This window comes from Quercus lobata, chromosome 11 (genome assembly GCF_001633185.2).
Source record: "Quercus lobata isolate SW786 chromosome 11, ValleyOak3.0 Primary Assembly, whole genome shotgun sequence".
NCBI lineage: Eukaryota > Viridiplantae > Streptophyta > Magnoliopsida > Fagales > Fagaceae > Quercus > Quercus lobata.
Genome location: NC_044914.1, coordinates 44436777 through 44457647, shown reverse-complemented (window position 1 = coordinate 44457647; position 20871 = coordinate 44436777). Strand labels below are relative to the sequence as shown.

General features: G+C 34.4%; 3 protein-coding genes across 5 annotated transcripts; 1 reads left to right on the top strand and 2 right to left on the bottom strand.

Annotated features, from left to right (window-relative positions):
• The first annotated feature begins 4941 nt into the window (after positions 1–4941).
• On the top strand, positions 4942–9405 carry LOC115967965. 2 transcript variants are annotated; one of them, XR_004086610.1, is made up of 5 exons: positions 4985–5216; positions 6093–7447; positions 7722–7747; positions 7937–9268; positions 9360–9405. XR_004086610.1 is itself a non-coding variant. In XM_031087144.1 (4 exons), the coding sequence occupies exons 2-4, from the start codon at positions 6151–6153 to the stop codon at positions 8708–8710; spliced, it is 2097 nt and encodes a 698-aa protein (XP_030943004.1). In that variant the 5' UTR covers positions 4942–5216; positions 6093–6150; the 3' UTR covers positions 8711–9405. The 2 variants fall into 2 exon arrangements, 1 of the variants encoding a protein (XP_030943004.1); XM_031087144.1 differs by having other exon boundaries at positions 4942–5216; positions 7937–9405.
• On the bottom strand, positions 8859–12571 carry LOC115967967 (SNF1-related protein kinase regulatory subunit gamma-1-like). 2 transcript variants are annotated; one of them, XM_031087145.1, is made up of 7 exons: positions 12354–12571; positions 11968–12152; positions 11765–11872; positions 11113–11271; positions 10790–10872; positions 10477–10668; positions 8859–10285 (listed from the first exon to the last, which is right to left on the bottom strand). In XM_031087145.1, exons 1-7 carry the CDS (start codon positions 12541–12543, stop codon positions 9898–9900), a joined length of 1305 nt encoding a protein of 434 aa, XP_030943005.1. In that variant the 5' UTR covers positions 12544–12571; the 3' UTR covers positions 8859–9897. The 2 variants fall into 2 exon arrangements, with proteins under 2 accessions (XP_030943005.1, XP_030943006.1); XM_031087146.1 differs by lacking the exon at positions 11113–11271 and having other exon boundaries at positions 12354–12568.
• A 1187-nt stretch (positions 12572–13758) lies between these two features.
• LOC115967402 (glucose-1-phosphate adenylyltransferase large subunit 1-like) lies at positions 13759–18974 on the bottom strand. The gene is made up of 15 exons (XM_031086488.1): positions 18759–18974; positions 18070–18313; positions 17750–17872; positions 17421–17591; positions 16950–17042; positions 16718–16801; positions 16569–16624; positions 16284–16377; positions 15824–16009; positions 15488–15568; positions 14906–14992; positions 14724–14828; positions 14501–14607; positions 14351–14411; positions 13759–14197 (listed from the first exon to the last, which is right to left on the bottom strand). Exons 2-15 carry the CDS (start codon positions 18298–18300, stop codon positions 14096–14098), a joined length of 1581 nt encoding a protein of 526 aa, XP_030942348.1. The 5' UTR covers positions 18301–18313; positions 18759–18974; the 3' UTR covers positions 13759–14095.
• Between the last annotated feature and the right edge of the window lie 1897 nt (positions 18975–20871).

Below are 20871 nucleotides of genomic sequence, written 5' to 3'. Positions count from 1 at the left end.
TCATATAGTGGATTGCATAAAAATTCTTACAACTTAAGTTTTTATTAGTTAATTAGGTTTGCTATGAATCTAGAATGAGCAAATTTATTACTAACACAATTAGTTTCATAATTTTTTTTTCTTCCTCAAAAAAAAAAAAAAAAGTTTCATAATTTTATTTAATAATATGTTAAGATAATAAATTGTGTCTAAAATAAGATCATTTTTACATAGTATCACCATTAATATCACATTTATTATACATTAATCGCAATAAATTACATAAATAATTATAAATATAAAAATTATATCTCTATATTTATTGATGTGAATTCACCCTGGTTTTCTTTTTAAGTTATAACTTATAGGCTATGTGTGAAGTCTTACACGGGCATAACTAGTAGTTTTTGTTTGGGGTCAAGTTATGGTACTAATATATTAGTCAAGACTCAAGACAGTTCTACTCATATGCACTAACACATACACACATAGGCAATAATAATAATAATAATAATAATAAAAGGAATTAGTATATTCTATCAAAATTGTTTTTTCGATGACTTTCATATAATAAGATTCATCTTTTACCATTTCCATATTGAAAATTCTTTTAAAAGTGCAACCAAGCTTGTCTTGGCGAATGACAGGAAAGAAAAAGTCCATTGATCCTTCATATGGAATGTATTTAAAAACCCAATCGACTATTAAGATCATTGGAGCCTTATTCTTATCACTAGTCAAGGCAGCACGTGCAAGGTATGTGCTAGCCATGGGAAAAAAAAATAGTGATTGGTATCAATTTTAGATTTTATTTGTATCACAAAATAAAGATATAAATCATTTGATTTTTAAAATACATAGAGATTTACATTAATCAAAAGAGATATCAATTTTAAGAATTTTGATAATTATGTCATAAAAAGTTAATCTCAATCGTATAAGACCGTGACAAATCCCAGTCTAATATTTTATTATTTTATTTTGACCTATAACTTACACCTCAATAGTTGTGAATATATTGTAATAACAACAAAATGTTACGACATTTTTAGTTGCGCTAGATCTCGGTATAATATTTTATTATTTTATTTTGACCCATAAAGAATTGACACATGCGTCACAACATTTTCATAATATCTTTATGTATACATTGTACTTAATTACAATGTAAATTTATATTGTAGACAAAAAAAATTGGCAAATTTTGTACACATTTACAAAATTTGTACAATATTTACCATTTTTTGTGCAAATGTATATAATATTAACCACTTTTGTGTATTTACAATGTAAACTTGCATTGCAAGTACAAAGTAAACATATAAAGATCCTAAAAAAACACAAAACAAAAACAAAACTCAAACCAACTGGCATACTTGAAGGAGAAAAAAAAAAGCAAAAAAGAAAAGAAAAGAGAAAGTGCACCTCACTAATTGAATAAACCAAAAAAACACTATTCATGAGCCTTTGGCTCTTTTTATATAGATGATAGATATGCCAGCTTACATAAATATTAAAAAAAAAAAAACAAAAAACTTTAGGCACTGTATAAATTAATGTTAAAATATTGTGGACTTAGCATTTTTTTATGAGATTAAATTCTATAAGGACGTGGTGTAAAACCCATGTTTTACCCCTCCAATCCCAATATGCCACGTCATCTTATCACATATTTAAGAATAAACACAATCATACTTAATCAATTCTAATACCCATATATAAATCCAACCAAATTGGGAATTTATTAAGATGTTATTAGGTGTGATAGGATGTATTGAATTTTAAGTAAAATACTGATGTGGCAATCACTTATTAGATGGTGTAAAACATTGGTTTTACACCCCATCCTTATAGAATTTAATCTCTTTTTTTATTTGATCTATAAGAAACTGAGATCTCTGTGAAAATATTGTGATAATAATAAGTGTGGTAACATTTTCTCAAAACATTTATTTTTAGTTGTGATTGGTCACAGTCTCATATTTTATTATTTTATTTCGACTGGTAAGAAATTGACACGTCAATAATTGTGAAAATATTGTTAAATTTGTTGTGTCAATATAACAATATATATACCAGTTTACATAAATATTAAAAAAAAAAAAAAAAACTTTAGGCACTGTGGCTACTGTGTCAGTTGAATAAACCAAAAACACTACACAATAAGTGTTGTAACATTTTCTTAAAACATTTATTTTTAGTTGTGGTTGGTCATAGTCTCATATTTTATTATTTTATTTCGGCTTGTAAGAAATTGACACGTCAATAATTGTGAAAATATTGTGAAATTTGTTGTGTTAGTATAACAATATATATACCAACTTACATAAATATTTAAAAGGAAAAAAAAAACACAAACCTATAACTGGAAAAAAAAAAAACAAAAAACAAAAAAAATTTAGGCACTGTATAAATTAATGTTAAAATGTTGTGGACTTAGCATTTTTTTTTTATTTGATCTATAAGAAACTGAGATCTCTGTGAAAATATTGTGATAACAATAAGTGTAGTAACTGTAGGGACACGATTTTCAGCCCATGCCCAAAATGTATGAGATACTGGCCCAGTGAACCCAGTACAATAAATTTGTAGAGAGTGGGTAGAAGAACTAGGTTTTAGTGAATGAGATAACAGTTATAATGAGTTTCCAAGACAATCAAACAGAAACGAACCAAGTTTGTACAAGAAAGTTTGTCCTCGGCACAATCTGAGGAGCTCTGTTCTAGTATATATTGGATGATAATGGTTACGGGAGTTGTTGAGATTGCTACAGTGCTTTCTCTTCTCCTTTTTTTTCCCCCCGATCTCTGGGGTCTCTACCCTTATTTATACCACATATCTTCCTTCATCTCTACCCTACACGTGGATAGTTGATGATTTATGCTAATACTTGTTCCATCAACCCCCTCTAGAAGTCTTCTAAGGTGATTGTAAGGCTGCAATAATACTGTGTAGAGGTCACTTCCTCATTAATGCAGCTAGGGAGCTAGCTGGGGTGCATTTAATGCGGTGATAGCAGCTTTTTCCAAGATATTTTGGGATTCTTCTTTGTCTTTTGTTCCTGCAATGCTTATCCATATTTCCAGAACTTCATGGATCGCACCTCTAGATGGCAGGCATCCTTTACAGACCTCGACCTTGGCTAGCCGAGGACAAATTCATCCTCGGCACAAACTCCTAGGCCATTATGTTCAATATTGTCTTCTTTATCCACTAGCACGGGTTTCCTTGGCTATACTTACCCATCCTCGGACGGCCCCTTATCCTCGGCTAGGGCCTTAAGCCCAAAACCCAATTGTATGATCTAGGCCCATGACCCCACAGTAACATTTTCTCAAAACATTTATTTTTAGTTGTAATTGGTCACAATCTCATATTTTATTACTTTATTTCGACTGGTAAGAAATTGACACGTCAATAATTATGAAAATACTGTGAAATTTGTTGTGTCAGTATAACAATATATATACTAGTTTACATAAATATTTATAAAAAAAAAAAATGTAGGCATTGTATAAATTAATGTTAAAATGTTGTGGACTTAGCAATTTTTTTTTTTTTTTGATCTATAAGAAGCTAAGAACTTTGTGAAAATATTGTGATAACAATAAGTGTTGTAACATTTTCTCAAAACATTTATTTTTAGTTGTGATTGGTCACAGTCTCATATTTTATTATTTTATTTCAACTTGTAAGAAATTGACACATCAATAATTGTGAAAATATTGTGAAATTTATTGTGTCAGTATAACAATATATATACAAGTTTACATAAATATTTAAAAGAAAAAGAAAAAAGAAAAGAAAAAGTGGCTCACCAAAATAACACTGTGGATGAACAATGCAAAAACACTTAATGAACATTGCTAAAATACTGTAGCGGCATTGCCGCTTTTCACAAAACATTTATTTTCAGTTGTGGTTGGTCACAGTTTCATATTTTATTATTTTATTTTGACTTATAAGAAATTGACACTTCAATAATTGTGAAAATATTGTGAAATTTGTTATGTCAGTATAACAATATATATAAAAGGAAAAAAAAAATACAAACGGAAGACTGAAAAAAAAAAAAAAAAGTGTAGCTACTGTAGCTACAGTGCCGCTTGGTACTGTAGCTACTGTTCAAACTAAAAACTAAAAACTACAAAAAAAAAAAAAAAAAAAAAAAAAAAAGACAAATGCCTCGTGAAAATTTCACTGTAAATAAATAGTGAAAACCACATAATGAACAGTAGCAAATCGCTGTAGTGACATTGCCGCTTTTTATATATAAGATTATGAGATATTCCATGAAGAGAAAGATGCATTATAATTCAAATTTCAAACTTAACCTCAAACTTCGGAGTGATCTACTCCCCTTACATACATAAAAGAGGGGAAAATCGCCAAGAAATGTATGAACAAACTTCACCTTAAAATTTCATAGCAAATATTCATTCAGAGAGTTGTTATTGATTTAAGTATCAAAAAGTCTATTGCCGCCACACATTTAATGGGTCTCGAGATGTTTTTCCTACTCTTGTAAGTACTCGTGAACTAGGTTTTTTTGTTTTGTTTTGAGAAGGAACACAAACAGACAACACACACACACAGGGAATGGGGACAAAGGCAACATACTCGTGAACATACTCGTGAACTAGGTTAAGTATGCGATTAACTGCATTATACATATGTGTGTGTGCGCATTTACATGCTTTTTTATTTAAAAAAATTGTTTTCCAAGTATTGAATAAATTAGCTGGCCCCCCATTTCAGTTCCATTTGTAGGAATAAAATCATTATACAAAACACTTTGCACGTGTACACAAGACCAAAACAAGGAAAAAAAAAAAAAAACAAAAGTACCATATGCAATGAATTTCTTCTTTCTGGGTCAAAGAAAAATTAAGATTTAAAAAGAATGAGTGGGACCCTCACTTTCCAACTCTGCAGCTCTCATTCTCTCTTGCCGGCTCAGTTAAGCAAAGCATATATAGAAAACGAAAGGCCAAAAGACCAAAGAGAAGCTCGGCTTCCTTTTACACTGTTCTCTTCATCCAAAAATTTTCACCGACCCTATTTATTTATTCATTGCTCTTTTCATTCCTCCCTGTCCACAAAATTCACATCTTTCTTCTTACGCTACAGAGAAAAGAACAAAGAACTTTCTTTTCTTTCACTCTGGTTTCTGCTTTAATCTCATCCTCTGGGATCTAATGTTTCTCTCTGAACTTTGATATCTCTGTCATCAGCTGGTAAGTTTGTTTCTTTTCAGAATTTATTTACGGTTCTTGCTTATTCAAGCTCTTTCTCTGTTGGGTTTTTTCTATGGAGGTGTATAAGTATAACTCTGTATGTGTGTGTGTGTGTGTGGGGTTCTTGTTTGCTTGAGGTGTAGGTTTTTTTTTGAGGAAGAAAAATGAAAAAAAAAGAGTGGAAATAGAAATGATTGATTGGGAGGAACTAATTATCTCAAAGAATTAACTTTACCTATGCCTTGTTTGGTGCATAACTAATGTATATATGATAAGGCCCAGAAAGTGATGTGGAAATATTGTAGGATGTTATTGAGGTGAGAAAGGCATATTGGTTAAGCATATTGGGTGTTTGGTTCATAAGTAGGATGTTATTAATGTCTTCATTAGTTTATGGTTCTTTTTGCTTGTCTTGCCAATTATGCATTTCTATATTTCTGTGATAATTGGTCGTGTTGTTGACAGAACAAGAACACTTTGTAATGGGAAAATCTTAATAATAATGAGTAAGACTTCCTTTCTCCATACTTTCCAAGGAGGGGCGTGAGTGTGAATTCCATGAATGCTGTAACTGACTAAAATACGTTTGGGGTTTTTAAAGATTGTTGTTGTAGTGAAAGAAGTTTTTGGGAATAATTTCGACTCATGGTCATCTCTGAGTTAAATCTTGATGAAGTGACCGAATTTTATAATGGAAGATTAATTTGCATAACCATGAAACCACCCATTATGTTTTTTATTTTTTATTTTTTGGTTTTTTGTTTGTATATCCTTCATTTCTTGAATTTTCTTTTGATGTGTTCATTCGTTTAATAATATTCATGTATTTGATAAAAAGTTGGAGTCTAAACACTTCATGCTGAATTGGTTGTTCAGGTGATTTTTGATGAGATGCTGCGTGATAGTAATTGATTTGGATACATAATTAAGTACCATGTCTGATCGTGGTGTACAATCGTATCATGGTGGTGACACAGTGGATGGTAAATCAGTGGATCGTTGCAAATCTGTTTGGATGGATCATTGGATGCGCACAAGCCGTAAGTCAGCTACTCAGGCTTGCAGTAATTTATCAATTCATTCTGAGTCCAAGGAAGAAGTTCATGATACCAAACAGCATCCTGTACTCAATGGGCCAGATATAGCAACAGAGGTTTACACTAAAAGGTTTAGAGAAGCAAGTAAAGCCAAGGCAGTTGATAGAGAGAGATTAGATTGTCAGCCCTTTCCAATGTTCAGTATTTCTAAAAAGAGAGAGGGTATTTTGGCTTTAAATAATGGCGAAGCCATGTGTCATGGGAGAGATTCCAACTCTGGACATGATACTGTTTTTCTCAATGGATGCAAGCGTCATTTACCTTCAACGTTTGCATGGGCTACTCCTGAAACAGACACTCTTGAATGTCATTCTCAGCCTGGAGGCATCTCAGGGTACTCAGAGCAGCCTGCAAAATCTCATAAAGATCTTGAAACAAACAGCTTAGCTGTTTCAACATCTCCTCAGGATAGTTCTATGAGGTCCAGTTTAAAAATTGTGCCATATGGATTTAACAGCAGAATGACTCCCTTGCAGTTTGTTGTTCATGAGAATAAAATCAGTAACCAATTAGACTCTAGAACATCTGGGAAGTCATTGTTGAGTCAGAAAGATGCATCTCTGTTATTACATGATCCTTTAACGAGCAGTAATCAGCAATCAAGTTTTATTGGTAAGCAGTACCAGAATATGCAAAATCATTCTGGTATGTGGTTTTCCTCAAGCCAGATTAGCCCCCCAAAGGCGACCAAATCAGAAAAATTATATCATGGATGTTATTCGCTTCCAAGACTGCCACCTTCTGTTCATGATGTAGAGACTATGAGAATATACACCACTGTTGACTCCAAAGAAGGATCATCTAGAGGCCCTTCCAAGTTGTCTCAAACAACTCGACATTTTCTGATTACGAAAAAGACTGATGTTAACTTATCCGATGGAGGTCAAATGTTTAGAGAGTCAATGGTATCAACCAAATTCAAACGAAAAACTTTCACCGAGCTTCTCAGTTTATCCCCAGATTTTCAATTTCATGTTCAGCAAGGAGTGAAACTGCAACCTCTAGAAAGCTCCGCAGGCAGTGATGGAAAAGAAAATCTCAGAGATGTAAATGCAGCAGTTGGATTGAAGAATGAATCATCAGCTGAAACTGATACTATGGATATGGATGCTTTCCAGGAGAACCATCTTTCCGGTATGTACACTCTCTATCTCAGAAATTCTGGTTTTAGTTAATGGCATTTTGTAATATGTTAGATGGATAGGATTCTAGGCTCTACAGCATTTTGTAATATGTTAGATGGCAGTTGGTTTGAAGAATAACATGCTTTTTTTAGAGTGCTGAAAAAAAAATATTTACAGTCTCACTGAAGTTTACTTAATAGTTTTTTAAGTATCAGGCGTAATTTGCATGTTTTTAGTAAGTTTTATGCTCTCTTTTTCGGCTGATGGTGGCCCCTTTGTTGCAGGTGTTGCTTTGTCCCCATCAAATAAGGTAATGCATGCTGTGTTTTGATATTTGCGTAATGTGGCCTCTTAGTAGTTTTTGAGTCTTCCCACATGGGCTTATTTGTCTTCCAAGTAAATTGGGCTTGTAGTAATCATGTTATCCAGGAATATATCTGGTAATATTTAGACCTAATGTGGTGTGATACTGAAGTCATTAACAATTATAATTTTGTAGTACCTCGGTGGGGAGTCACCAATACATCAACCTGTAGATGCTTCAGCTGGAGAAGAAATGGGGGGTAGACTCCTGAACATGGAGTTTCGTAATTTAAAACAAGTGCTTCCTGATCTTCCCGCTTTGGCTAGTCCAGCGGACTGCAAGGATACAAGCACCTCAAGAACCCAAAGTTTGGATGCGGAACACCTCCTTTCCCATGCTGAGCAGCCCATGACTTTTAAGTCCAGTGGTTGTCATGATGACCCTCTGGGACCGGATCCAAGCAGCAGATGGGTCAAACGCCTCAAGTACGGTGCTTCAGATTCTGCTCACGGTACCAAGAGCTCAAAAATGGGAGAAGCCTCTTCCCATGAAAATGCTAGTAAGTTCTTCAGCAGATTTTTGAAATGTGGCATAACCAGTTCAGAAACCACAATGGCTAGATGTCACAATAAAGAAAAGATGACATTAGATCAAAATGCAATGTTGTTAAAGAATGGTGAGTCCTCTTCTCTTGATTCAGTAAAGAAATGTCCAGATGTTACACTGTCACATCCTTGGATTCAGAGGTGGTGTCGTAATCTGACTTCATCACCCCAAAAGAAGCCTGAAGCTGTGATGGTTTGTGAGCCACAGTGTTCAAAGGTAGCAATAGATGAGTTTCAAAAGAAGCAATTTCCAAGCACTGCTGCCATGGCATTGATGGGGAAGGCTATGTGTGGTTTTCATCCATGTGAGTTTAAGAAAAGAGGATCTTTTGTGGTTTGGAATACCAAAGGGGCTTTGAGATAACTCTGCCCTGAGTTGTAAAGGTTCATGAAGAGTAATCAAAGAGATCAAAGGGATGGTGCCCGTTTTAGTTTTTGACAAGGGGCAAGAAATGCTTTGGCCATTTATCACAATCAGATCAAAAGGAAAAGCTGTGGAATTTTTTGGGTGATTCTGAATTATTAGTAATTTTTCATTTCTCTTTACTCTTTAGGAATATGTTCTCTTGATGTGCAGTCAGAAGAATTCCAAAGAGGATATGTTTCTCGATGTGGCAATCTGGGGAGGAGGGGGTAGGGGATGCTGCCATCACTTAATTTGATGAAGTTGAAAGCATCTGCCATGCTGCTGATGTGGCCTCCTGTTCCTCCCAGAATACCTGGAGTGAAACATTGTAACGCATGGGAACCAAGAATTGAAATTACACGAGGAGATAAAGTTTGTGCATCTTAATTGGCGCACATGCTAAAACACACAAGGACAGGCAGACTTGCATGTAATATAATTAAAGAGAGGGAGAGAGGCCTTAAAATTCTTCTCTTTTGTAGATACTGTCAAGCTGTGCATGCTTCAATAGTTTTGGTATTTACCTTTCCTATGATATTATTAATGTATCTTTTGGTTGACTACTTTGTGAGAGAATAGTCTAATTATGATTACTAAATGGTTGAAGTGGACAGGAATTATGCAACGTATGTGCTTTGTCCTACTAGCCTCAACTGAAATGTTCTTGAGCTATCATTTTTCACTTGGCTGAAAAAAGGAGGGTCACTTCTGTTATTCACCAAGAGATTCATTTCTCTTCCACTTTGATATTCATATCTGATAATGGCCTATTTTCGCCTGACAAGTTTATTTTCAATAGTATAGGCCAGGTGTAACTTCCTTCTGTATTGTTTTCATTTGTTGCTGTTGTGCTTTCATGATTAACTGATTGAGATGTAGTTTACTTTGTTTAGACTGCTTTGAGGTCTGTTTCAGGTTCTGTATCTTTCCTTTTGCCCTTTTTTGGTACAAGGGGCTTACTCTATTGAACACGAATTGGTACCAGTACTTCCATACAAACTTGTCTCTTCAGTGTATTATTATCAGAACTTGAATCTGACTGGGAAAAAAAAGAAGGCGTAGAACTTGTACATCTAGCTTTGCAAGAAAGTTAAACCAAGACTAAAAATTCAATTGTTTTTTACTTAAACAATGAATACAAAAGATCAATGATTACAAGCTAAAGTTCCATTTTCAACATGACACCCAGTTTGTTGTAGAGCAGATTCAAAAAATCCACCTCCATGTATGCTCGAATCTATACATGGTGGAGCAAACTGAATGATTATGTCCCTCAATGTCAGCACACCCGTTGCTTGCTGCATATCGTCAATTAGAAAACTGAAACTACTTTTTGTCTCTGCAATGTTTTTCATCACTTGCTTGAGAGTGTCAGTTTTCTTGTTGGTAACTGGTGAGTCCATTCTTGGCAGAAAACGGTTTCTTAGACAGAGTGTTCCTGATGATAAAAGAGCCCCAAGGTCTTGTTCAATCAATGGATCAAAGTCTTCACTATTGGTCTCCATGTGAACGAACTCCTCTGCAGTTAGGTTCCTATGGTTATGTCAAAAAGTGACATTAGCTCTAATTGGCAACAAAGCTGGCCTTATAATGGTCTAATACTCATACTCATGTAAATAGTTTATTAACTATCTACAATAGCTGATAAGGTAGTAGCCTTCAATCAAACACTGTTAGTGAGAACTTTAGGCTGGAACATAAAAGAGATGGAAGTGAAGACCTACTTTCTATTATGAAGAAGATTGTCATTCTCTATAATAAGATGAATGTCACTTCTCCTTATGCTACCAATGAGCTTCTTACTTCCTCGATTTATGACAGCAATGGCACCAATTTGGCTTTCCCGCAGAGCGTGAAGGGCTTCTGCTATACTTTGGTCCCCATATACATAAGCAACATGCTCTTCATTCTCAAATCTGAATAAAAAAAACAAAATATGGGATAAGATGTGAAGTGGGTCAACCAAAAGGAGTAAATAAATTGTCAAAAAGAAAAGAGAAAAAAAAAAAAAAAGATAAAACTCATTAGCTTATGTACCTGATCTCTGATAGAGCCTTGTCTGCAATGCTATCAAACCACTCTATTCCACTTGATTTAAGAAGCAATTGGATGACTGCATTCTGCCACAAAACAATCAATTATTTATCCAAGCATTAAAATATCTTCAAGAATTTACTCATAATTTTACTTCCATCTAAACAAGCCAAAGATCATGCTATATCATAAATGTTTTGATCATATAATGCTTAACAATTTGATAGCCCACGAAGGTTCACATTTTGTACTGCAACTACAAAAACTCCATTGGCTTCTCAAATTTCTAGTTCAATCACAAAACAAATTTGTGCCGATATACATACCTGTGTAATGAAACCAATGACATTAGAATTGGACCGCTCTATAATAGGAACAACTTGCACTCGATGTTTTGAAAGAAGCAACAGAACATGAAAGAGTGTTTCATCTAACTGTACAGGGAAAAATGGATCCCACAGGAATGATTTGGCTAGCTCGCTGACCTGTTGTACACAGATGGAATTGGGTAATTATTCAATGAAACAGAACGCTAGATTAGTGTCTTCTATGCATAAACTATCATCTTGTAAAGTTCAACCAAAGGATAAGAAATTGAATTAATTTTTTTGGGGTAAGTTACACTATTGAACAACACCACTGACATGAACCACATCTTTGACACCAAAAATGTTAAACTGCATATAACCGTGTATTGAAAGGGAATTTTTATTTCCACCATAATATTTTAGAATTTTTTTAATGGTTCCATCATATGAGAGAAGATGTGCAGAAACAGTTATTTCTGGTGTAAAAATTGTGCCATCCTTTTTATCAAAGACCTTAATAATATGTGGTTACTGGTTAGTATAGGACCTGAAATTCAATCATTATGGAATATAAAAAAAAAGAACTGCATCATATATCTAACTTGTACCATAAAAAATAAGGATAATTTGATTATAAATATGAAAGTAACATAAGGAAAAGATAAAAGACCTTGGTTTGGCCAATGTCAGGATTCTGTTCTAGCATGGTGGTGAAACCATTCTTCTTAATCGCTTTACCTCCATTGCCATTTGTATGCCTTTCTTCCATTTCCAATTCCTACAAAAGACCATTGTATAAAGAAAGTGTTTTTGCTTCCAGTGTGCGCAGTACATTGCAGTTTGCAAATGCAAGATGGTGGAGAAACAAATCACCTCAAGACACCAGAGAACCATGCTTGCAAAATCAATGAAACCAATGTACTTATCCGAAAATCTTCTGGTGGCACTAGTGCTCTCATCAAGGCCTAAGACATCAGCAATGGGAGCACCAAACACATCCTTCTCGTACAACATATGTATTGCATCCCTCACACTATCCCCAGTTCTCAATTCCAAAACTTCATATAACAAAATTGAAAAAGAAAAAAAAAAAAATCATTGAAAGTGGCATCAAGTATTAACATGTTGGCAATATTTAAGAACTGTACCATAAGTTCCCAATCGAATTCAACCATGCAATTGTATTGACCAATGAACCATATGGTTGAATTCAATTCTCATACAATGAAACTGGAAAAGATAAAGCTTTTATAGCCTACCAGATGAGTTTTTGATGCCAGGAATGGAGCTGATGGGGATGTGATCAAGAATGAGTTGGAGAGCAGTGCCATAATCAACATCTTGGTTGCCATGCTCAGTCTTATTACTATTGGAAATAAGGGTCTCTTTCTTCTCCATCATCCCACTTTCTGAGTCTTTCATTACATTCTCTATGTACTTCAGATCCATGTTTGCAGTGTCTTGTCCTACCTTGTGTGTTTTGCTCTAATTCTCCACGTTGCCTTTATACTCTCTTGAGTTCAAGATTCATGCACCAGACAGGTGTCAGAGCTGTAATAGTTCCACGTGTTGGTTGTTATAGCCGACACATTGTTAGCCACGTGGCAATGTTACCTGAAGATTCTCAATTTTAATCTTGTGTCAAACAAAAATTAATGAAAAAAAGCTTTAATCTAGAAGTGGGTGTAAGCTGATTTAACTCGTAAAATTTCTTGTTATGGAATAAAAAAAATACTTGATTCGGATAATCTTTGATTTCTCTTTCTTTTTTTTTTTTTTATTTATTTATTTATTTTTTTTACACAATAAATAACGTGAGTTGTTGTGATTGGTGTATGTTAAAAATGATGTTAATAATGGGTCGATATAAAAGTAATGATTGCTTTAATCACTAGGTGTGTTTTTGTGTTAGCATTCCATGTACGTGTTTGTTTCTAAGAAAAACGCCAGTAGAAAAAAGCCAGGAGATTTTATTGTTTGCAGGAAAACCTGTTGTTATTGGACATTGGTGATACATTTCTCAATGATTCTTTGAGTCAGTTGGTAACTGTAACATCGCTTGATGGTGAATTTGAGTCATATGATTCATGTATCGATGATTCTTAGGTGAGGTCTAATGTTGGCATACTCATTTGGGCTGGTATGAACCAAAGATTCTAACAAATTTTCTGCTGTTAAAAAGTCCAACTTACCAAAAGAAGCAAAGCTAGTTTTTAGAATAATTCAAAGGGTACCAGACACTGAATATACCTAGAAAATTCAACTTTCAAAGTTGAAGATAAAAATCAAGTGTACTAAGAATCTGCAAACAAAAATGCACCTTAAAAAGAAGGCCTGCATCACCAATTAATGTTTCTAATCTCGGATAACATATTGATGGGTTTTCTGATAGCTATTTAGGGTCTGTTTGGATATCGTTTATTGCTGAAAATTGAAAATACTGTAGCAAAATAATTTTTAATGTGTAAATAATGCCGTGAGACCTAATTTTAAAGTTGTTTTTCTGAAAAAAGTACTTGTGGGTCTCGTACACTGTGTACGAGACCCACTAAAAAACGCTGTACGAGACCCACTAAAAAACGCTGAACGCAGCTGAAATTGCCTTTTCAGCTCTATTCAAACTTACACTTAGTTATCATATGCCAATGTAAAAGTACCGGTCTGTCTCATAATCTCATCACAATTATTCTCAATCTTTATAGATACAGAAAGTCTCTATGTCTCGGCATTGAAGAGAACTCGATCAAAAGGAACAAGCCAGCCTGCCCTCTGATTTATTTATGTACTTCTCTCATCTGTGAACTCTTATAAAATAAACAACTCTTTTTTTACACGCAATGAACTTCCAGTTTACATATATGGTAGCAAGTACGATGCTTGCTTCTTTCTTCGAGAAAAATGCTGCAGATTTCATCTCATTTTCCCTAACAGGAGTTGCAATTTTCTTTACAGCATTCCTCTCCCAACACCTCACCAACCTGTGTAAGTACTTGAGATCCATTTATATAACAATGCCATCTTTTACTGTTGCCTTCTCCAGGATAACGGTGATACCTAACCGAATGTAAAATCCATCTTCTGGCCTATCTGCTTCTTGAACACCCTACAAAGACATTATTCAGATAGATGTATAAGATGGGGTATGCTAATACACACTTTACTTCAATCAAAAGCTGACTCTCTGAAAGAAAGTCTATGCTCATAAAACTTGGTTGAAAAGGCAAAAAGATGAGCTAACATGGGGAGCTATGCTTACATCTTTGTTCATGATGACCACATCATTTCCAATCTTTGCATTCTTGTCGATTATGCAATTCCTAACAAAGAAAATAATGAACATGGTCAGAACTAGACTTTATAATATTCTATCTAAATTTAAGAATTCTTAATTTTTAATTCCAGTCACCTAATTTTTGTATTCCGTCCAATCCCAATTGGGATCTTCCCCTCCGCCACCAGAGATGCAATTTCAGATTCAGTTTGATAATGGTCTGCACCCATCATCACAGTATCCTGAAAAGGAAAATGGACGCTCAACTTGGTCAACAGAGAAAACTATAATAAAGTGCTCCAGTCAATTAGGATCTTTGTGTTGTAAGAATACAAATTCAAAAGGCTTGATAGTTTACTTTAAGCTCAACACCATAATCTAATCTTGAGCGTTCACCAACTATTGAGCGTTCAACACTACATTCTCTCAAGAAACATCCATGCGAGATTATTGCATCCACAATCTGCAAAACCAAATTGAAGCATGAAAGGCAGGTACCTCAAGGAAGCCAGAAACAAGAGCCTAAGTCTGTTAGCATACCCGGCAATTATCAATCTTGGTTGGTGGTAAGAATCGAGGAGATGTATAAAAAGGTGTCTTTGGGTCATAAAATTCAAACTTCGGAAACTGCAAAATTGAGATGTCACCATACATGTTAATCTCTTTACAAGGAAATAAGAAGATTTTATAAGTTTCGTATATGGAATGAAAGTCTGAGTAACAATAGCAATGAGGTATGAACAAGTTGCCTAAACTAGAAACTCCAAAGCCTTCAATGTGTTGGAATGCAATGCCATAAACAGATTCATATGACATCCAGATTCCCATGTTATAATTTGCATTACAGGTTGCCCGTGTGCTTCACTAAAAAGGCATAGGATGTGGATTTTTTAATTTTCTTTGTAAGCTATGCAAGAACCCAATGTGTCTTGAATCCAAGTCCTAGCTTTCCAAATTACACCCCCGTCTCAAAGGAAATGCCATTTGAGCTAGAGTCATTATGTCCTTGTGTGTAAGGACCCTTTTGTCATGTGCTATTAATATGCATTTCATGAAATTATGAATGGGGATTAAACCAATATGAAATTCAAAGATGTCAGTTTTAAAAACAATGAAACAGACCTCTTCAGTGAGGGCCAAACTAGCATCATAATAGGACTTTATTGTTCCAATGTCCTCCCAGTAGTCTCTAAATATGTATGCCTGACAAAAGAAAAGACATCAGTCATATAACATTACCTTTTCTTCATATTCAATTAGTAAGTATGCATACAGCATGTAGAAAGTACAAAGATAAGATATAAATGAACAAATGGCTGATCGGTATGGTGCTTCACTCAGTAATATAATGTTCTGTCCTATCAGAAATGATCTTACATAAAGTGGTGAAAGAACAAAATGGAGGTACTTTCAAAATAAGAAGACAGTTATCTTTTTCAGCTTTTAGAATTTCCTTACTTGGACATTTTGCTCCTTCACAGCTGCTGGAATGATTTCAGATCCAAAGTCATTTGCCGTAGGATATCTCCACTTCAAAAGCTTCAGTAAAATTTCTGTCTTAAAAACATAGACTCCCATTGATGCAATATATGGGGATTTTACGGCATCCTGTGGGGACAACCCCAGAAGAGTTGTATCTACTTGCTGCATAGAATTAATTAGAAGGTAAACTTTCAAGATAGAATGCTCTGATGTCTGCAGTTAGCTAACAAAAGGTTCAAAATAAGAGTATGCAAGAACTTTCTAGCTTCATTAAGATAAAATAATTAGCAAGGTAGTAGTGCTTAAATATTTTCTTACTGGTGAATATGATAAACTCTAGTGATTATCCCAAGGAACTTATCAGGCAAAAGGAAAAAGAAAAAAAAGAATAGGAGAATGCAATCAGTTCTAAGCATTAGATCTGCTTAGTGGTTACCATTGCTTTCAGAGCAGCTCCCTTCGGTTTCTCAGCAAACTGGACAACTTGGCCTCTGCCATCTATCTTCACCAATCCATAATCTGATGCACGGCTGGAAAATACCCATTTAGTTTTAGATGGAAATTAAATTCAGAAAAAAAAAAAAAAAGAAGGAAAAATAAAAATTTTCCTTTTACTACTTTCTCAGCAGAAGAGATTTGGGTTTTATGATCATAATATATCAACCAATAAGATACATTTTGAAGGATGAAATAACTGAGGCAAAAAGAAAACTGAACGGACCTGTTACCCACAGCTGCACATGATAGTGTAATATCAGCATTTCGATCAACATGATTCTGTCAATTCATTGCAGATAGATAAGCAAATTATTTCTAAAAATGTGTAAAAAATTCAACCGAGTCCACTTCATTACAAAATTAGTTGTATACCTGCACGAAGTCCATATAATCCATTCGGTATAGATGATCCCCAGACAATATCAATATATTTTCAATGTTCCTATTCTGGGCCTCCTACAAAAATCATTGCAATATATCAGACTCCATTTCCAGTTGAAAGGAATGAAAAAAAAAATCAAGTACAAGGTCCATCTATTTCTATCTGGGTTTATTTTTTATTTTTTTTTAAGATTTTAAAGTGATTACAAAGTTCCATACACACCTCAAATACCCATGAGAATTGCCTCACTGCATCTGCTGTTCCCTGGAACCACTTCATTCCTGCTTCCCCAGGTGTCTGAGTGGCTGCCAGAACCTATTAGCCAAGTGAGCTACTTTGAGTCATGACATTCAAGGAACTTGCAGCAATATCATAAAAGAACTTAAATATATATAATTGGATGCACTTTTCCTTCCAATCCTATATTAACATAAGACAATTGTGATCTGTATCACTCTCCTAATAACTGAATACTTCATTTGGCATTAATTATATCACGAGGCTTTTATATCAGACTCTGCCAATGGTGCAGACTTTATTTTGCAATACTCAATAAAATAGCTATCAGAAGAGAAATCTATCAGACCTAAGTAGTTTATCTCTTGTATAACAGGCAAACTTTTCATGTTACTTTAAGAACCAATGAATTCAAAAAGGAATTGACGTCAATATTTTGCCTCTAGGTCTCCATACCTCCACAAATCCATCCCCAAAGTTAATACCATTTCCAAAATACGTGCGTGAAATGTGGCGATTGAGAGAAGTAGAGTTAAACTGAGTCAGTACACAAATCTTGTTTATGCCACTGTTGATGCAGTTGCTCATTGGGATGTCTATGAGCCGGTAGCATCCTCCTACCGGAACCTGCACATCATACCAGACTATCAGATTCATTACATATCAATACTGCACAAATTGAACAATTCAATGTCGGAGAACATAATCTTCTCCAATAATAACAGCTAAACTAGTTTTTATTAGATTAACCAAATATATGTGTAATTGTAAATCTATTTTCTTACTGCAGGTGTTGCTGTTCTTCTGGTAAGAGGAAAGAGTTGAGCCCCTGCACCTCCTCCCAATATGATCGAAGCTACATTTCTTGGGTCCACTTTATGTCTATAAAATATTGGAGCTTGTATGGTCTGAAATCAAACCAAAGATCATTAATAAAAGCATTCATAAAACTGCCAGATGAACTTAAAATTACAAAGACAATGGAACTAAATTTACAATTTCAATTTGACATGCATAATTACTATGATCCTACAGTAATCTAATACTTTAATGAAGTGATTGCTGTCATAGATTTCAAATAGATCACAGAATGGAATGAACTTACCACAGCCTCTGGGGCATTATTTGAAGTAACTACAGCAAAAGAAACACCAGGTCTGAACTTCCTGGCCTTCTTCTCAGCTCTTAGACTTTTTGCCAACTGATTAACCCAAACATCATTTTTCAGGCTTCCCCTGATTCTGTCCCCCCAAAACCAATTATTTTCATGACTGAGACCACCTTTAGCTTTTGCAAAATGGGAATTGGGTTTCAAATTCAAACAGCAAGAATCCATTACAGTTTCCTCACTGCTAAGATCAACCCAGAAAATCAGTAAGCCCAGATGGTAACGGATCAGAGATAAATGATGCTCTCACAAAATACCGAAACTGATCCCAAATCCCAGTAAAGTAAACTTTTTTTTTGGTTAAGCAAAGTAGAAGTAGAACTCTAAATCTAAGTAAAGTATAGATCACACAAAGGTAACATAAAATAGTATATGACAGTTGTGTCAGACATGCAAAGTTTTACACTAAGAATAATATATCTAAAGAAAAAACCTTAAAACCAAGCAACATCAAAAGGAAGTTTCTGAAGAAAAAAGCTAAATCTAAATCTAGGAAGCACGTGAGAAATGCTAAGTTCTTAGCACTCAGACCAAGTAAGTTCCTAAAATCCCAAGTACCCAGAAGTGATCAATAAAAAACAAAAAAAAAGTCATGACAGTAAAGAGAAGCAAAGAAGCAAAGTGACCTGAAGTTTTAAACCACCAAAACTGTGATAGTTCAGAGTGATCAGTGAACTATACGGTTGTGGAAATGGAAGTAAAAGTCAAGTTTGAGAGGGAGTGAAATGCGTGAACGGTGTTGAAGGCGGTTCAACTTTGTTGGCTTGTGAGCTCTCACGAGAAATCCAGCATTTTTTGATTTATACTGTATTTAGGAGCAACCACGTCACGTCAGCTTTGCAAAATATTTAAAAAGTAGCTTATTTTTCACCTTTAGACTAAAAAGACACCCACTCAGCAGGTATAAAATCATGCATAAATATATATATATATATATATATATGCTTACTATAGATTTTTTATACATTATTTTAGTATTATTTCTCTCGCTTCATATTCCCTCTTTCATTTTCTCTCTCTTCAACTCATAAAAATATTATTTATATAAATTATAATGTATAATAGATGGACTTATATGAGTATTTTCTAAAAATAATAGTGTAAAATAAAAAAAAGTAAATTTTTTTTATATAAAATAGACAAAATCTTTTAGAAAAACAAATCCAATTGCTATATTAAAAAAGTGGCATAAATTAACGTAGCCATGCTACAATGCTCTATGTGAGTCCATTGTTTACCATTATGCCAATTTAGGCTCCTCTGATTGTAACATGAGAGGCCATTTTGAGCCAAACATCTGTCCCTCAAGAAAAATAAATAAAAATAACTTAGTGTTTTTCTCTGGCTGAGATTCATTGGTAAGAATTGCTAGCAAAAAGAAGAAATTAGCTCATGCCTTCCTCAATCATTATGCATTTTGCAGCAGTGAAAAGATATTTGCTACCACTTGACATGTTGCTAATTAGATGGTAATAATGACTTGACTGATTTTCAAAGGTGTAATTATAATTTTGCTTAATCATTGAGACCAAAATTTGTACTTTGCCATCACGGGAATTTTGATCTTTTTTGTACGTGTATCTTGTGTGATAATGATATATTAATGATTAGTGTGTTCGTGAGTTTCAGTTAGCTCGACTAGTAAAGTCTCTGATGGTTGTATAAAAGATCTGAGATTCAATCGCCGTCTATACCAAAAACTGATTGGTGTCTTAGTCTGATGATATCAGGAGCAGACATCATAAGTTGAAACTCTCTAAAAAAAAAAATGATTAGTGTTTTTTTTTTTAAAATTATTTTTAAGTTCTCTGTTTGGGTTTTAGAATATGCTGTAATTTTTTTTTTTTAAAAAAAAAAGGCAATTTCATACATATTACAATTTTCTTCTATTGACTTATTCACCGAAGAAACCATAAATCAGAAACTACTCAATTTAAAACTAGTGTTACATTTTTTCTATTACCAATTTAAGTCTAGACAAAATGAGAGGAATATAGTAAGTCGAACTGTCAAAGGTCACTTTTCATAAATAAATTTTATTAGATTCAAGTTTGAACACCCTAATTAATTTAGAGAATAAATTGGGTCAGGAGCTGGCGTAAAAGATGTGTTTTATGCCAGTCAATCCTGACCTGCCATGTCACTAACTTCTTTTTCTTCAGCAAAACAGATTAAGCCTTAAGCCTTCTCTTTCTCTTCTCTCCTCACCCAATCTCTCCATCTTTGAATCAAACCCACGATCTTCATGGCTAGAGCTTCAAAACTGAACACAAGCCACCAACACCACTGCCATGGCCGAAACTCCATGGTTCAACCAATAACAACGGCCATGGCCGACCTGCCACGTCACCAATCTTTTTTTTTTTTTTTCTAGCAAAAAAGATTCAGGCCTTAAGCCTCTCTTCTCTTCTCTCCTCACCTGATCTCTCCATCTTTGAATCAAACCCATGACCTCCATGGCTGGAGCTTCAAATCTCAACACGAGCCACTAACACCACTGCCATGGCCAAAACTCCATGGTTCAACCAATAGCTGTCGTTGTGAGCCACCATGAGCTAGCCCCATTTTCCCTCGACTTCTCTCTCTATCTCTATTTCTCTTTATCTTTATATTTTTCTGCTGTTATTCTTTGATTTATAGCCGAAAGTTTCTCTTTTTATTGCCTGACTGTTTATGGGTTTAGGGATCTGGTTTCTTTTTTAGGTTTAATGATTTGGAAAAAGAAGGGATTTTGATTTG

Excerpts from the sequence above, each read along its gene's own strand:
- LOC115967965 (XM_031087144.1), top strand. The coding sequence starts at position 6,151 with ATGTCTGATCGTGGTGTACAATCGTATCATGGTGGTGACACAGTGGAT. Across the intron at positions 7,448-7,721 it reads CCAGGAGAACCATCTTTCCG|GTGTTGCTTTGTCCCCATCA; the intron begins GTATGTACACTC and ends CCTTTGTTGCAG. Across the intron at positions 7,748-7,936 it reads CTTTGTCCCCATCAAATAAG|TACCTCGGTGGGGAGTCACC; the intron begins GTAATGCATGCT and ends ATAATTTTGTAG.
- LOC115967967 (XM_031087145.1), bottom strand. The coding sequence starts at position 12,543 with ATGGATCTGAAGTACATAGAGAATGTAATGAAAGACTCAGAAAGTGGG. Across the intron at positions 12,153-12,353 it reads TGGCATCAAAAACTCATCTG|TTTTGGAATTGAGAACTGGG; the intron begins GTAGGCTATAAA and ends TGTTATATGAAG. Across the intron at positions 11,272-11,764 it reads CTGACATTGGCCAAACCAAG|GTCAGCGAGCTAGCCAAATC; the intron begins GTCTTTTATCTT and ends TGTGTACAACAG.
- LOC115967402 (XM_031086488.1), bottom strand. The coding sequence starts at position 18,300 with ATGGATTCTTGCTGTTTGAATTTGAAACCCAATTCCCATTTTGCAAAA. Across the intron at positions 14,993-15,487 it reads GTTTGGCCCTCACTGAAGAG|TTTCCGAAGTTTGAATTTTA; the intron begins GTCTGTTTCATT and ends TCAATTTTGCAG. Across the intron at positions 14,198-14,350 it reads TGGTCATCATGAACAAAGAT|GGTGTTCAAGAAGCAGATAG; the intron begins GTAAGCATAGCT and ends ATGTCTTTGTAG.